This window comes from Nannobrachium achirus (genome assembly GCF_963921795.1).
Source record: "Nannobrachium achirus genome assembly, chromosome: 9".
NCBI lineage: Eukaryota > Metazoa > Chordata > Actinopteri > Myctophiformes > Myctophidae > Nannobrachium > Nannobrachium achirus.
Genome location: NC_137818.1, coordinates 21609231 through 21626997, shown reverse-complemented (window position 1 = coordinate 21626997; position 17767 = coordinate 21609231). Strand labels below are relative to the sequence as shown.

At 43.6% G+C, this 17767-nt stretch overlaps 1 protein-coding gene across 2 annotated transcripts in view; it reads left to right on the top strand.

Annotated features, from left to right (window-relative positions):
• The window catches only part of LOC308290619 (nerve growth factor-like), a gene marked incomplete at its 3' end in the record, with an annotated part of 46031 nt that extends 30947 nt beyond the window's left edge, over positions 1-15084 (top strand). For both annotated transcript variants that reach the window (XM_080732529.1, XM_080732528.1), the window contains exons 2-3: positions 12329-12437; positions 14189-15084. In XM_080732529.1, coding sequence (XP_080588655.1) covers positions 14203-15084 — 882 coding nt within the window. In that variant the 5' untranslated portion in view covers positions 12329-12437; positions 14189-14202. The remainder of the gene's footprint in view (positions 1-12328; positions 12438-14188) is intronic.
• Positions 15085-17767: the final 2683 nt, after the last annotated feature.

Here is a 17767-nt window from a genome sequence, read left to right as displayed (position 1 = left end):
CTTTCCTTTGCTTCACCCTTGTGAAGTTTTGGGAGTGACTATTGCGTCTAGGGTGCGACGGGGACGGAGAGTTTTTGGACGAGACAGAGTCTTAGTACGCATGCGCCGACATGTATTTGCTGGAATATTTTTCACTGACGGCCGTCACGGGGAATCGAACCACAGTCCCTTGATTTGTATCTCCATGCTCTACCGACTGAGCTAACCAGAGTGACAGGGAAGTTCCTTTTTTTTTTGTGCTTTTATCTTTGACAAAACGTGGAATGATAACGTAGTCCCTTCTTTGAGCCACATTCGGAGGCGGAAGCAGTCCCCTGGTCAAGATTTACTATTCTGTCCATAACGGCACGTAATTCGGTAACGCGGCTGAGTCGGCTCATGCGCCGTTCCCACCGCTCGTCGCGGCAACTCGGCTCGCTATCGCTCGCCTCGGTGGCGACTCACGGGGGTCATTGGCGCCTGAGACGGCGCCGCTCCGTCGTTTATAGTGGCGTGAACGGTAGCGACGGGTGGCTGGTAAACCAAGAAGCCTTCAGAGCGGTATCGAATCCCGCATCAGGAACTACTTTTTTTTCTTTCTTCTTAGACCACCCAATGCGTCTAACCCTTGAGACATTAGGCAATCCGTCCGCGTCTATGGTGAGAAGCATTCGGTATTTAAGATGGCGTCGGTTGTATGAAGCATTAGGGGTGAGAACCTGTTGTGTATCTATATTCTGTGCTGAACATTCTGTGAAAATAGCCGATCTACTATCTGAGCTTGTAGATCAGATAGTAGAACAGACCGATAGGCTATATGTACCGCAGCCATTTTGGAGAGAGGTTGGGTCTCTCTTCCTCCACAGTTGTTACCAATAATACTAATGAAGGCTATGTTCCATCAGACAGAGTCAGGGTGCTGATATTATATACGGTATGTTGACTCGCTGGAAACATTCTGCTACACCAGTGGGACTCAAAGTGTGGTCCAGGTCGGTCCATGGGAGTTCCAAATGACCCCTTAAAAGGTGTGTAACTCTGAGAGTGTACAAATGGAACCAAATGGCCCCTAATGTGGGGTCCTTGAAATAAAAGCTTTGAGAACCACTGTGCTACATGAAATGGAACAGAGCCTTCATTAGTATCATTGATAACATCTTTGAAGGAAGTGAGAAGGGACCCAACTTCTCTCCAACATGGCTGCTGTGCATATACAGTAGCATAGATATTCTAAAGTCCTGGGTGCTTTAGTCAGGGTCTCAGCGACTTGGTGAAGTAGCTTAGTGGGGTGACGCTTACATAGTTTGGAGGACATTAGCTGAGGAAAAGAAAGGTGCCGGCTTGTCTGGAAACGATCTCTATTTCAACTTGTATACAGCCCAACAAAAACAGTTGATGATAAGATTTTTGGTAAGAAATAGGCTGTGCAGTTATTTGCTCAGTTTTGATTAATTTCACATTTACAACAGCCAGTTAAAAAATGTGTGAAGAATATTCAGGAGCTTTTGTGGAGTTAGAGGATAGCGTGCTTCATTGTTTATGCAGTAGAAATTATTCTTGTGATGAAACTGTGAATTCTGTGAAAATAGCAGTTCTATGAACTCACAGTGCGTTTTTGTGAGCTTGGAGGTCATTTTCTGCAATACATATTTAGAGAGTAGAGTCTGGAGCCTAGAGAGCCTTTGGGGATTTTGGTCAAGTTAGGATTTAAGTGGCCATAACCATTTTATAAAAGCAATAGCTCAATCCAGGCCATATTATCATCCCAGGGGTTATCGACCGAACAACGCTCTTTAGGTGTGATATAATGACAATATACTGGTCAGTAATATGGTCTGTCATGATGTATTACTTAATTATTCTGAAGAACAGTGAACAACACAGTTCTCCAAGCAGTAATGAGTCTGTAAAGCACTGTGTACATGATACATATACTGTATATGTATATGTACACAGTATATGATTTACACTGTATATGAATGGGCTAAAACAGTGGTTCCCAAACATTTTCATCCAAAGGGGAAATTTGATGTCTCCTCAGGACCACAACCAGTGAAAATAAACGAAAACCCACAAATGGCTCCCTGGGAAACACTGGGCTAAAGCACTGTGAAACACACAGAGTTATTGTCAGAGTGTGTGACTTGTGGTGCTGTTGTTAGACGTATTTGAGGAGGAAATCAAAGTTCTTCAGACTCTGAGTGTATTTAGGCCATAAATTACCTCTGAAGAACTTAAGGGTGTGCTTAAGGGTGCTTTGGTCAACGCATGACATCATTTTGCATGACAGAAACTGATTTATGGCGATAACGAGACTGTTGTATCGGTTCCACATGGCAGGTTTTCTTGAACGTGACACTGATTGTCCTCGGTGGATGATCGGCTCCAGGGAGGATTATTCTGGAATACAGAACGTATCTGCCCTTCACTGATGTTCACTGTGTGGGATGAATCTATGAGTAGACAATGATCGTGGCTCTAGCAGAAGACAAGATGAAAGCATGAGAGTTTACTCTCAGTGATTGTGTGTATCTGTGTGTGTGTGCGGCATGTACCGGTATGTATGCCTGCCCTGTGCATGTATGTGCCTTGTGCATGTGTGTGCACGTGCATGCGTGTAAGTCGCTCTGGATCAAGATCGTCTGCTAAATGCCTAAATTGTGTGTGTGTGTGTGTGTGTGTGTGTGTGTGTGTGTGTGTGTGTGTGTGTGTGTGTGTGTGTGTGTGTGTGTGTGTGTGTGTGTGTGTGTGCGTGCGCCTGTGCCTGTGTGAGTGTAATATACCGGTGTGCCTGCATTTCACAATTTCTATGATTAAAGAGTTCCAATTTTCCAAACAGACTTTTTAAAATGTTACACCTGCGCTGACAAAACCTCGGCTCTGCCCACAATGCACTATTGAGGAAATTGTGCAGGTCCTTGAACCCTACCCGACCGGAGCGCCCCAGGGGTCTACACTATAGAACCCTGGGTCCCAACCTAATTTACAGTACAGAATAAGCCATAATAAGAAATAATGTGTTTGTAATTAGAAATAATATGTTTTCATTAGACAGAAACAAACACAGTTATACCTTAATTACCCCTACATTACTGTATGTTCTAATCATTTAACACATATCTTCTCAGGGTGCGCAACCTCTTTCATACTGTATGTCCAGTTTGCGACAGAGCCAAATATCAGTTGCTAGATATCTAGAAACGCTCGGGAAGAGATCGCCGAGCGCCATAATCGCGGCCAGATCTTCTCGCAGTGCTTTTCACACACTACGAGCAAAACCTCGGCGAGCAGCCCGATCTTGCGGCAGATCAACGTTTTTGTTGGCGAGCTCCAAAAATGGTCGACGACAGCACAATCCGCTCAAAAAGTCGGGCAGTGTGTTCGCACCCTTATTCGATTTCTGATTAGAACATAATGTAGGGGTAATTAAGGTATAACTGTGTTTGTTTCTGTATAATGAAAACATATTATTTCTAATTACAAACACATTATTTCTTATTATAGCTTTATTCTGTCTTATTCTGTACTGTAAATTAGGATGGGACCGAACCCTGTCCTGTTTTCGCTCTACACCGAATATCTTTGCAAAAAAAAAACATTTTAAGGAGTTACATTTTTGCCATATTAAGTAACTAATATTAGGCAACATTTATGGCGTTCCGGACAAGATATGCACGTGGGCGCGTCGTGTCAAGGAGAGCGAGAGGGCAGGTTGACCTGGCAGGTTTCCCTCCTGATAATTGTTTCCAGCGGATGACGGCAGCAGGAGGATCTCCACTACACTGAGCTGATGAGAGACGCAGACACACTGTTTACCTACCTCTCTCTCCTCACCCTCTCTCTTTTAATCTCTGTCTCTCGCTTCTCTTATCGCAGAGAGAGAGCGAGTTGGCCCATCAGCCGTTCTTTCTCACCCGTTCATAATCTGTGGGCCCCGTCGCTGTCAGCACTCCTCGGACGGAGGTGTGTGTTTGACGGAGAGACCTGTTGACATTCCGCTCCAGCAGGTCTTTTAACGGGGACTTGTTACTAATGACTAATGTATCACACGCTGATAGGAGAGAAGCTCTGCTTATCTGCGAGCTAACCTCAAACTGATGACAGAGGACGCTTTCCCTGTGTAAACTATATTCTCTTCTTTTTTTTCTTTTGCTCAGACCACCTGTCTTGTCCCCGCATCACACTAAACACATGCTTAAGCACACAACACGACACGCGTGAGCCTGCACGAAATCAACCGCTCAAAGGTTAAAATGTAATTTAGATAGAGTGTTATTTTGACAGATGCTAGGGTAATTTGTTTACCTGGCATCCTATCGTTTCTGTAGTGTCAACGTACAGATTATCATTTTTTTATGTTATATTGTTTAGACCAGTGGTTCCCAAACGTAACTTTTTAGCTCGAGACCCACAAGAGAAATTAGACATTTGCCAGGGACTACCAATCTAGTGAAAATAGCAGATCTATCTATTTTCACGCGTAGGCCTACTTCTTAAACATGAAACATGTTAGAATTGTTATTAATTGATGAAATGTTGTGATTTGTTTTTGTTTAAACTCTCTAAGGGGCCTTTTCCACCGTCAAAGAACCGGTTCAGGTTCTTTCCTCCGCCTATGGGGCGAACGTGAGCTTTTCCACCGAGAACCGAGTTGGTTCCGAACCGTAAAAGTTGGTTCACGGCCAGTTCGCAAGAATGAACCACGGTTCCAAGAAAGTTGCCATCCCATAGGCGGGAGAAAGAACCTGAACCGGTGGAAAAGGCCCCTAGAATCTAAATGGAGGAAACGAAAAAGAAAAAGGGGGATGTTTACTCACAACCCGTAAAAAATGTGTCCGTGACCAACCCACTGTTTGGGAAGCAGTGGTTTAGGCTGATTCTAGGTTCTCAGTTTACCTACAGTATGATCCTAGATTACTGAGGCACAACACTGTCTCACGCATTTGATGTACTGTATGTGTTTACCTTGCTCACTGTAAGTGGCTCTGGAAAAAGAGCTAAATGCCATAAATTGTAAATTGTGCTGTAAATCTTCGTCCAACAAGGCATTTTACAGGCACGGGGATAGCAGAATTAATGTTAGTACAGTAAGTTAACTGGCAAACATCAGCTCATATTCAATACCGGCAAATATGCGGCCAGACCATGCTTCCATCGCCTGCAGCAAAGTAATTAGTCTCTGTCTGCAGTTTTCCCCTTGTGTTTCCCATTGATTGGTTTTCCAGGTCACAACCTGGCAGCTGCATGACTTATCTCTTTCTACGCATACTTGCACCAGCTTTTTCTGTTTTGGCAACCTTGTTTAACCAGGTAGTGCCTTGTAGTGCCGTATACGCTGTTATCGTCGCAGTGCTTCAAAGTGATTGATGAACAAAACAGAAATGGTCTTCATTTATAGTTTGGCAGTGTGAGGAAGGAGTTGGTGCTGGTGTTGTTTAGATCAAAGGACGCTTATGTTACATCAGTCTGTCAAGCCTGTTGTTATAAACTTCCTTTGTGCCTTATCGGTGCCAACTTGAAATCAGTACAAAGGATCATTCATAAAAAAAGACCACACAAATTTGGAGCATTGTTTTGGAGAGAGTATCTGGAAAAATTACAATGCATCTGTTATTTGTTTAGTTGTAAACAACACCTGAGTATTAGTCCAGTTCTAGTTCATTTTTAGGGTAATTTGCTCACATTTGTTTTACATATTGTGTTTTGGTTGATCATTTCCTTTTCTTTTATTGAGACAGATTACTGGGAAAGCCGAGTGGGAGACGGCATAGGGGGAGTCATGGGAGAGAAGGTTCTGGTGGGATTTGATCCCAGGAAAGGGGGTACATGTGGTTCCAGAGATGGGGGGGAAGGCCTCCAACCACTGCCATCTCTGGGCATCCTCTTGCTGTATTATTCATCGAGGCTCTTACACGACCACACGTTTGTCAGTTATGCCTTTCTGATAACTGTGGAACCGCGGACAGTATGTGAAACGCAAAGCATCACATCAGCGCAATTTGTGGCAACTCTAAAAGGAGTAGCGGCGACTGACTCTGTCAAAGCTACAGTATAGAGGAGGGGTTGGAGTCAAACTCACACGCCATGGATTCTATGTAGGATGAGACTTCCTCTTTTATCAGTACCATATGCCAAGACTTTTCCTCCGGCATTCTATAGAGGATGTACTTTACTGTATGTCAGAGTGTAAAATCTGTTGGACAATTGAATCTAACTTATTTCCTATACCCAAGTCCCCGGTCAGCAACCCCCATAAATGTTTGTGAAATGTCGAGCTTCCCAGGACTGCCTTATAGCAAACAATGAGGCTAGCACTGATCTCTAGGAGCAGAGTGTGGATTAGCTTCCACCAGAACCATAAAGTAAACAAACAGCACATGGGCACTGGTCCAAACCCTGTTGACTGAAATACACAGAAACCGCGAGGAAGTCTCAAGTGTTTTCTGTGCGCTCGCGAGTTCGTTGGGACATGGATCTGTCTAGTGTGTGTGTGTGTGTGTGTGTGTGTGTGTATGTGTGTGTGTGTGTGTGCGTGCGTGCGTGCGTGCGTGCGTGTGGGTGCGTGCGAGCGAGCGAGCGAGCGTATGTGCGCTCGTATGTGTGTGTGTGCATCTCTTATATTGCATACAAAGTTTCCGTCAGAAGACAGGAAGGAAACTGGGAGAAAGAAAGAGAGAGAGAGATACAATATTTGTGATTCAGTGTTAAGATAATCCTGTAAGTCAGAGGTGCTCTGTAAAGCGCTCTGACCCCTGTGGCTCCTGCGGTGCCATGTTTACGCTGGCTCCGCTGGCATTAAACACAAGCCACATATTTTTAACATTAGGATCCTCCCAGCTCACCCTGGGCCATGTAAATAGCGAGCTGCCCCAGTCAGCCTGGATCAATCAACCCTGCACTGGCCGCTTGGACCAGCTCCATATATGTGTGTGTGTGTGTGTGTGTGTGTGTGTGTGTGTGTGTGTGTGTGTGTGTGTGTGTGTGTGTGTGTGTGTGTGTGTGTGTGTGTGTGTGTGTGTGTGTGTGTGTGTGTGTGCATGCGCGCACGTGCGTGCGTGCGTGCGTGCGTGCGTGCGTGCGTGCGTGCGTGCGTGTGTGTGTGCGAGCATTAGAGCGTGCGTGCTTGTGTGTGTGCATGCGTGCGTGTGTGCATTGGTGCATATATGCATGTGCAGGTATATGTGTGTGAGTCTATTGGTCTATATTTCAATGCATGTGGAGTTGTGGACATGCTTTATGAGATTGGGAGTCTGGATATATTTAAAGCTTCAGTCTAAAATCACAGTACTTTTTTTTTTTTTACTATGCACGCTTAAACTAGCTCTGTATGGTAATTTAATGCTCTGCTTCCCTATCATCTACTGCTGCTGAGGGCATAACTACTGTGACGGATTTCAAGGCCTCTGTATCTGTGGAAGTCAGGATCTTAGAGATTATACTTCCTCTGTCTCTTGAGATCACTCAAACGCGAATGCAGGGGCCAAACTGCAAATTGACCCTGAACGCAGACAAGCAAGTGTGGACAGCCCTACAAGATCATTCCAAGGACTTTACTTTTCTCATTTTAAATTGTACTCAATCATGCCTGAAGAATGATTATCAGGGTGTGTTGTCGTTTCGTGTAGCAGGACTTTCTTTTTATAATGAGAGCTAGATCTGTGACAGCGTGGTATAAACCGTATAATTAAGCCAGTTGTTGCTCCCAGATTAACTGCAGCCTATGCAGGAAAGACAGGCAATACTGCCCTCTTCTGGTTATTACTGTATGTGCCTCCCAAGCAGGCATTCTATTCATAAAAAAGATTGGGTTGTCAGTCATCTTTATCTGTTGCTTTATGAGCAAGAAACCTGACAGTAGAGATTCCCCTGGCCTCTCGTTGTATTGAGAAACTGACCTGGCATGTCATTTAAAAAAAGAAAGAAAAATGAAATAGCAATTCATGCTATATCACCATCGATGTAAGATATTAAGAAGGTCATATATTTGGGGTTAAAAACAAAACAAAACATTTTTTGGGGGGTTGAACAGTTAAATCTCTATATTCTGAGAGTAATCATTGCTATCTCTTCAGATTTTTAGTAAAGAGAAAATACATGTTCAGGCCAGGAAACCAATTTTAACTAATGAAAAGTTTATTTTTATTTTTTACTTTTGTTTCACCACTTTGTTTCACCACCAATTTCACTTGTTTAACCTGTATCTTGTTTGTGCTCTCTCTCCTTGGATTGGATATAATTGGTATCCCGTTTATTAAAGAGCTGGAGAGACATGGAGACCCCTGTTAGAAACCCCTGTCACAGAACAAACATCACTACAGTTTCAATATTAACATCCCTTTGATTTCCATTATAAAATGTAAGTAAAACGTAAATATTTCAAAAAGTCAAGGAGATCCAAGTGGTTGCACATAGTGCGTCCCTGATCAGCAAGTCCCTGGTTCAGAAAACTTAGAAATGTGTTGCTGGGGGGTGCCCGCTGGCCTACCGGTCCAGGCGCATACCACATATTGTAGGCTCTGATGCCTGACAGCGTGTTGCGGGTTCGAGCCCCGATCCCGACGACCTTTGCTGCGTGTTACTCCTATCAATAAAGGCATAATAAGAACAAAAAAAAAATTGTTGCTGATCAGTCCAGCAGTTTGCAAGATTAGCTCCGGACACACAGACACACGGGCAGACACTCACGTACAGTACGGACAGACCCTCTTCTAGACTTCTGGACTAGACAACTAGGCCATGAGCCACACTGTAAATGTTACAGTAATATTCGTTACTGTGACCAACACCAACATTGCCAGCAGGCAAAAATAGGTGATTACATCTGGATCCACCTCGATACACAGCAAGAGATAAAGATGAAGAAGATCAACAATATTTGGACTTTACATTTTCTCATTAATGCACACATTCATTATTGTTGTTAACTCTGTTTTTGCTGTTATTATTATTGTCTGCATAATTCCTCAAGTTAGGATTGGGCGGTGGTGGACAGTAACTAAGTACAGTTACTAGATTACTATACTTTGTACAAGCTCATCAATTTCACCCGACATTTCAAATAGAAATGTTGTACTTTTGATTTCTTGGAAGGGGATCTTGGGACCCAAACCTCTATAATATATTATGAATATTGAATATACCACTCAAACCCTATTTCAAATACAGTGAAAATAGCTGATCTATATAAGATGACAATGTGTTGCTGCTAGTTTCACTTTATTTTGACATTTCTTGGGAAATGTTCTGGATTTCAATGCAGCAATGCATTGATATAAAACAAGAAATTGTTCCTCATAATTTGTATTTTTGAATACTTGAGTATTTACTTAAAGGAGTAGTTCACCCCAAGAATTACTTATTTTCTATCAATTAAACACCCCATGAAGTCTTGAATTCATGGCTATTTTTAAACTTTTGTCGTTGTATCCCTGAGCCAATAATTCCATGACCTGGTGGCTGCCCTGCAAGGGGACTGCCCCATGGTTCCAACTCCTGTTGGTACGAACAGGTTATAATTCACCAGGTTAGCATTCACCAGCCTCGGCAGGTTAACTACTCACACGTCGGCAGGTTAGCTACTCACCAGGTTAGCATTCACCAGCGTCGGCAGGTTAGCTACTCACCAGGTTAGCATTCACCAGAGTCGGCAGGTTAGCTACTCACCAGGTTGCATTCACCAGTGTTAGTTTTACTGAGGTTAGGGTTAGAGTTAAAGGAGTAGTTCACCCCCAAAATGACTTTTCTTCTATTGATTACTCATGCCATGGAGACTTGAGTTCAATAATGTTTTTTTGTATTTGTTGCATTCCTAGACAAAAATGTGATTATAGTACATTTACCCCCATTGATTACGGATGGGGACCCGAATGGATTTGGGTCCCCATCAATGGGGGTACATTTCTTGCAATAACATTTTTGTCCTAGGAATGCAACAGAAACCAAAACATATTATTGTACTAAAGTCTCCATGGCGTGAGTAATCAATAGAAAAAAAACATTTTGGGGGTGAACTACTCCTTTAAGGTTAGGTTTAGGTGGTCGGATCAAAGGGAGTTCGAACCAAGGACATTCTACCTTGTTAGTGGCCTTGTGGTGGCGGGGGACTGACCTTTGGTTGGCTAGAAGATGCATTTGCTCAAATCTCTCCCAATCCCAGCGGTGGACCTCGCACATTCAAAGGAGTAGTTCACCCCAAAAATGACTTATTTTCTATCAATTACACATCCCAAGAATCCTTGCAGAGCGTACTCTATTAAGTGTACGAGGTTCACCACTGGGATTGGGAGTGATTTGAGCGAATGGGTCTTCTAGCCAACCAAAGGTCAGTCCCCGCTACCACAAGGCCACTAACAAGGCAGCGTTGAAATAACCATTTGTCACAGTAATCAGCTTTGTGATGTTCCAAAACGGTCCCAGCTGGATCCCATGTTTACAGGAAGCATTACGCCGTGCTTCTGACACACCTGTTTTACGTCTCCACAACAACGACCGTGTGGCTGTGAGTGTGTGTGTGTGTGTGTGTGTGTGTGTGTGTGTGTGTGTGTGTGTGTGTGTGTGTGTGTGTGTGTGTGTGTGTGTGTGTGTGTGTGTGTGTGTGTGTGTGTGTGTGTGTGTGTGTGTGTGTGAGAGAGAGAGAGAGAGAGAGACTTTGTCACACATAGTGACACCATTCTCATAAATGCTGTAAATAATGAGGTATGAAATACCTCACATCCCCACTGCATGGCGTATCTAAACTGTGTGAGTTAAACTTGGTGTGTGTGTGTGTGTGTGTGTGTGTGTGTGTGTGTGTGTGTGTGTGTGTGTGTGCGTGCGTGCGTGCGTGCGTGCGTGCGTGCGTGCGTGCGTGCGTGGGGCATTTGACAGGGTCACGTAATGGTAGTCTGTCAGTGTCAGAAAAGACATGGGCAAGGACATGCCTAAATTGTCTGCAACTCTATATGCCACAATGCCACATATACACATGGCTACATTGCTTCATTAATACGGCAGAAGGAAGTGCCTGTTTGAATGATCTGTCTATTCTGCCTGATTATGATAGTATCGTTTCAGTTACAGTGTCTTTTAGCTATTTAAGAGCAAAAACTCCCAGAAGGGGAGACATAAAACTAACACAACTGTTGAATACGATTTGCCTCTAAATTTCAAAGACAGTTGTATCATGAGAAAAAACTAAAAACAGAACAAAAAAACAATTCACTCTTCTTTAAAAGTTAAAAGCCTTTAATACATAGTGGCAGTTCATATTTGAATAATAAAATAATAATCCACATGTTTTAGCCTTCCAGCCTTCCTCAGGGTATAACCCCCAAAAAACAAATCCCCTTTATATACCCACATCCAGATTAAAAACCTCAAAACAGCTGGGAGGAAATCATACAGTTGTATCATGATTTTGCTCCATGACGAGAACACAACTAGACTCAGACATGCCCAATTTATATGCAAGTTAGCCTATTTTATTGCGTAGTATATTGAACATTGTGCGTCCACGTCGCTTTCTGATTTTTCTACCAAGAAAATAATAATAATATGGCCCCACGCCTTCGCATCACATTTTCATTTTCAACAAATTAGGCATGCAAAATTAGCCATAGGGCACATGTAAAAGGTTAAAGCCTATAGCTGAAGTCAACCTTCTATTCCCGGAAAGCATTCCTCTGTGCATTTCTCCTCACATATAGAAAGATATTCCACCTTCAGACACTGGGAATCCAGTGGGCAGATCAACATGCATGACTTTCAAATGAGCCAGTCTTACAATCCACCAACACAACGGCAACCTTTAGGAGCATCTTGATGATGAGTGATTAGACTGTGTACTGTACTATATCGCAGTGGTTCTCAAACATTTTCATGTCAAGGACCCCCAAATTGACACTTATTAGCCCTCGGGCCCCCATTTATTTTATTTCTTTTTATTTTTTGCAGTTATTCCCAACCATTTTAATTTCAAGGACCCCCAGTTTGACATGATTAGGCTATGGACCCCCATTTAATGGCATTTCTATCTCTGGGACCCCAATTTATATTGTAATTATTGTTAATTTGACTGTAATAGTGTACAAATTGAGCCAAATGGACCCGTTAGCCTCCCAGAGATAAAACATATTGGAAAACTACAAAAATATATATATTTATTAAATATAGTATAATATAATATATATTTGTTTACACAGAATCAAATGTTTTATGGTCATGATTCACCGCAGTAGCCTGGATGGCTTGGTTCCAGGCTTAAAATAATCTGTTTACACTACTATGGCCTTACACTACAGTTGTGTGTTTGTGTATGTGACTGTGCATCTGTTAATGTGTTTTGTCTGTGTGTGAATGTGTGTTCCTCCAGAGCTGTGGTTCAGGGGGTCCAGATGGCAGGCATGAGGGGCCCGGCCTGCACTGGAGTCTGGCTCTAGAGCCCATAGGGGGCTCACACTTCAACTGGACACATTCCACAGGTACGCATGCACAAACACCCTCCACACGACAACATGCCACTGAAACACCTTCCTGAGCAAAGGTTCAAGGGGCAGAGGTCTTTCCATGGTGGCCAGTGCGTGAGTGTGAACATTATATGCATCTCAAGTGATTAACTGACAAGAAAAGGCCACGTTACTAATTCTGCTTTGCTCAGTCGTATTCCTGTATGACAGATGTGGTGCATTCACACTGAATTGTACAAACTAGGGATGTCCGATATTGGCTTTTTTTGTAGATATCCGATATTGTCCAACTCCAACTTCATTTCAGATTCTGATATCATGAACCGATACCGATGTATGCAGGCTTTTTTCCATCAAAACTCAGTTAACATCATCACATATCTCCTGTTGTGGAATTAACCTAATTACTGGTATGCCTAATTGTATTGTGATGCGCCACTTATTGACGCATTCATAAATGTACAAAGTACAGCCTATACAGCAGTTGAACTAATACATAAAAAACGATATAGATATTATACGATAATAAATGTTTACGGTAATATCGGACAATATTATTGGACAAATCTACTACAAATTTTATAAAGGTTTTTTCAGGTGAAAAGAATGAATGAATGCACAGACAGACTCCACTATTCGAAATTATGTTTCCAGTCATCTCCCCACAGTATGCAAATGAACCTTCCCAGAGGCAAGAGTTTTGCTATCTGTGCCAGAATAGAGACATGTTGGAATGTTCTGAAACAATCTCTTGTATTTTGAATACCACACTGAACCTGATGAGATGTCTCAATATTGTTCTGGGAACTTTAGATTGCACATCTGTGTTAAAAAGAGCACAGCAGCAAATTCTTCTTTTGTGCTCTCTGATTACAGATCCAACTTTTTTTTAATTTCTTTTGACATTTTGGAAGTAAGAAAGGGTTCCCACTTTAAACTGTAGCTCAATGAATTGAACAGATACCTTCACCGTGGAAAGAAATAAGGTTTTCTATGAAGAACAAACAGTCACAATTTGATAAAAATGGCTGCCCTGTTACCTAAAAAACAACTCATAGTGGACAGTCCTTGTGTAGTCGACACATATAGTCGTGTAATCATCATATAATATGTACTGAGCAGAAAGGGAGGGAGAGAATATGGGCGAATGTGTACAGTATAGTTGGGTATTATTTGCTGTATGTGCTTAAATGAAAATGTAAACTGGGTTCTCATGTTCTACATACTGCAATCCTTCTTTAACAACTTTCATTGACCAGGGTCCCACAGGTCTGAAGTAGGCCCCTAATTTTTCCCTCAGACAGAATCTGAACGTTGCTGCAAGCTTGCATATGTTGACACACCAAAAAAGAGAATGAATGGAAAAATTAGCGATTTGTGGCTTTGACACTGTGGGACATGCGCAACATTGCAGCTTGAGATGAAACTCTCTCAGCCATAAAGTCGGCAGGGCTGACTAGTGCAGTCCTTAATTCCCCATGTTGTATGTCTTTGCTCTTCCTCGTGGACCTACTTGCGAAATATACCAGTGTCAGTCTACCTTATGTGGATCATGCAGATGTGCTGACATTTTGCACCTTAATCCATGTACAACACACTGACTTTTGTCTTTTTTGTGTTTTTCTAGCACTTTAACTAACGTCCATGAATTGTAAATGGTGCATTTATATAGCAATTAATATTTAATAGTGTTGTGGCATCGGGTGTGAACGCTGAGCAGTTTGTGCCTGCACCCTGACATCATGTCCCCCTCATGTCTCCCACAGGACGTGTGCTCTCCATGAGGTCGTCGCCACTGGTCCTGCTGCTCCTGATCGGCGTCCAGGCTGTACTGAACATGGGAGGTGGACGGGCCCTGAGCACCGGGGCGGCCAACCGCAGAGCAGGACAGCAGACGGCAGCCAATCACAGAGCGGGGCAGCAGCAGACAGCGGCAGTGGGGGACCGCCTCTCCGAGCACCACTCTTCCAAGGAACACCAGAGGACCAGCCATCCTAGGACCAGGAGGCCCCACCGGGCGGCCTCGGACGCCCAGGGCCCCGCCGAGGCGGGCCACACCAAGTCGGACTCCATTCCAGAAGTAGACCCCAAGCTCTTCTCCAAGAGACGCTACCGCTCCTCGCCCCGCGTGGTCTTCAGCGAGGTGGCCCCGTCACACGACGCCCTAGAGGGCGAGGGCGATGACACTGGGGGGATGAAGGGGGTGCGGGTGCGGCGCCGGTCGGGGTCGCAGCCCATGCACCGAGGCGAGTACTCGGTCTGCGACAGCATCAACACGTGGGTGGGCAACCTGACGCGGGCCACGGACATAGCCGGGAACGACGTGACCGTGCTGCCCAACGTCAAGATCGACAACGTGGTGAAGAAGCAGTTCTTCTACGAGACCACCTGCCGGTCCCCCACGCACAGCCGCCCCGGGGCGGGGGCCGCCAGCGGGGGCAGGCCGGGGGGCCGGGGGGGCAAGCAGGGCTCCAAGACGGGCAACTCGGGCTGCCGGGGCATCGACAGCCGCCACTGGAACTCCTACTGTACCAACACGCACACGTACGTGCGCGCCCTGACCATCTTCAAGAACCAGACGGCCTGGCGTCTCATCCGCATCAACGCCGCGTGCGTGTGTGTGCTCAGCCGGAAGTCCTGGGGTGGACGACTGGGGCACTGAACTATGAACTCTCTCACACACACACGCACGCACTCTCACTCACTCACACACGCACACACACACACACACACACACACAAATACTTCACCATCAAGCACACACTTCCTCAAAACAGCCACTGCAGCTTATTGCCAATACTGTAATCCTTTTCCCTCTCCTCTACACACACACACACACACACACACACACACACACACACACACACACACACACACACACACACACACACACACAGACTTTAGCATCTCATCTTGTCACCTTAATCACACAAAAGCAATTTGCACACACACACACACACACACACGCGCACGCACATGCGCACGCACTCACACACACACACACACACACACACACACACACACACACACACACACACACACACACACACACACACACACACACACACACCACCTGCTTCATGCATTCAACCCTCGGCCCCTGACCCTACCTCAGTCCGAGAAGTCCTGGTTGTTTTAAGTTATGAGGACTGCATGTCATATTTATGGTTTATACAGTCAAATATGAATATCTATATGTGTATATATACAAAATGAATTCAAGCTTTTAATGTTGTTGTTGTTGTTGTGTTGTTGTTGTTCATGCTGTTATTTATTAAACACCTCAGTACATGCCAGAGTTGTTGTGTCACTTCAATGGCAGTGTTATGTCACCGTCTGTTCCTGGAAGACCATGGTCTTTACTCTTTAGAACAGGGGTCTTCAATGTTTTCAGGCCAGGGACCCCTTAGCTGAGAGAGAGTTGAAGCAGAGACCCCCTCTACATAATTGTATAACATTGTGTTGCAGATTAAAAATGTTCATAGATTTCTTAGACAGCGTAGACTTGTTTGACAGCACTGTCATCATGTTGGAGTAATGTGTATTTTCAGACATTTAACCACTTGAACCGTCAAATACTTTGGTCTGCTCTTCTTTTCCCTCTACAAACCTCTTTGCCAATAGCCGATCTATAAGCTTAAAATGCCTCGCAGCGCCACTATTTGTTTAAATTAAAGTCCTTTTTGATGTTTTCGCCGTTGATACATAAAGCGTGTGTCATCGCGGGACCCATAAAATAATTCTGGGACCCATTTGAATGGCCACCTGTGGGTCCCGGGACCCATTACATTGAAAGCCAGCTAGCAACATCACTGCTGGTGAGATGGGGGTTTACATCAGTGGTTCTCAACCATGTTGAGCTCTGGACCACCAGCTCATCGTTGCTGGCTGAAACCTCTTATCTGCATATTTCTTTGTAAATTAACGCTCTACTTGATCATACTACAGCGTCACACAAAAGCACCAAAAGTAGCAGATCCACAAGCTCGAAACCCGGTGCGGAGAAACGTAGATCTGCAAGCCCACAACACATCACAGACAGTGTTTGGGCATGTTCAGTGCACCGCACAGGCAGTGCAAGTACAGCAAGACTTTAACAGTATGGCAGGCAGTGGTGGAAAAAGTACACACATATTTTACTTACGTAAGTAGTAAGACTATCAATACTGCATTCAGAAAAACTCTGCAAGTAAAGGTCTGGAATAAAAAATGTACTTGAGTAAAAGTACAAAATAGTTGGTATCAAAATAGTATAGGCCTGGCCTACTTAAAGTACAAAATCTACAAAGTAACTATAGGCCTAACTTAAGTTTTCAAATAAACGTAGAGTAAAAGTAGGCTACAATATTTGGATCCGAGATGTAGTGGAGTAGAAGTAAAAGTATTGGAAATTGGGATTACTCCAGTAAAGTACAAATAACTCAAAATTGTACTCAAGTAAATGTATACAGTACTTACTTTACACTACTGATGGAGGAGGTATGCCTAATTTCAAGGCTCATCAAGACAATGCTGCCCTCTTGTGGTCAAAAGAGAAACAACACTAGAAAGTTGTGAAGAGTGTGATTGCATTCATGTTGTATAGTGTTGCAGATTTAACTTTTTAATACATTTCATGGATAGCTTCATAGTGTGTTGTGTGAATTAATGTTTTTTATTTTATTTCTATTATTATAAAAATAAATCAGACATTTAACCAATTAAACCCTCAATACTTGGTAAACCAAACCTCTTTGCCGGAAATAGCCGATCTACAAGCATATAGCCCACACATGGGCAACATACGGCCCGGGGGCCGGACCCGGCCCCTCGACCATCTCAATACGGCCCTCAAAGTCCTCAAGAAAAAAAAAATTACCTCCATAAAATCTGCATCTTAAAGGCATCATCATCTTTTTAGGGAATTCAATTTAACTCAACTCCAGTTAATTATTAGTAATTAATACGTAGGACTATGTACCATTTGAGTGTATGCCATCCATATGTACTCAAATGTTAAATGTTTATAATGTAACAGTGAAACAGTTTGCCATGGATCCATATTTATTAAATAATTCATAAGCCTTAAAGACACTACGCAAATAGGCAATAATCTGTTTGTTGTGTCTGTCAAATTCATGCTGTTTTAACTTAATTCAGCTCTTTGTGTTTCAAGTTTCAATTGTCCAATATGTGTGGCCCTTCACTCACTTTATCAAAGTCAGTATGGCCCCCTGGAAAGAGATGTTGCCCACCCCTGATATAGCCGATCTACACACAACGCACACAACGCCTGAAGGGCGATGTGAGCTTGTAGATCTGCTATATTCGGCTAATGTTCCCCTCAGAAATAGGGATTCTAGGGT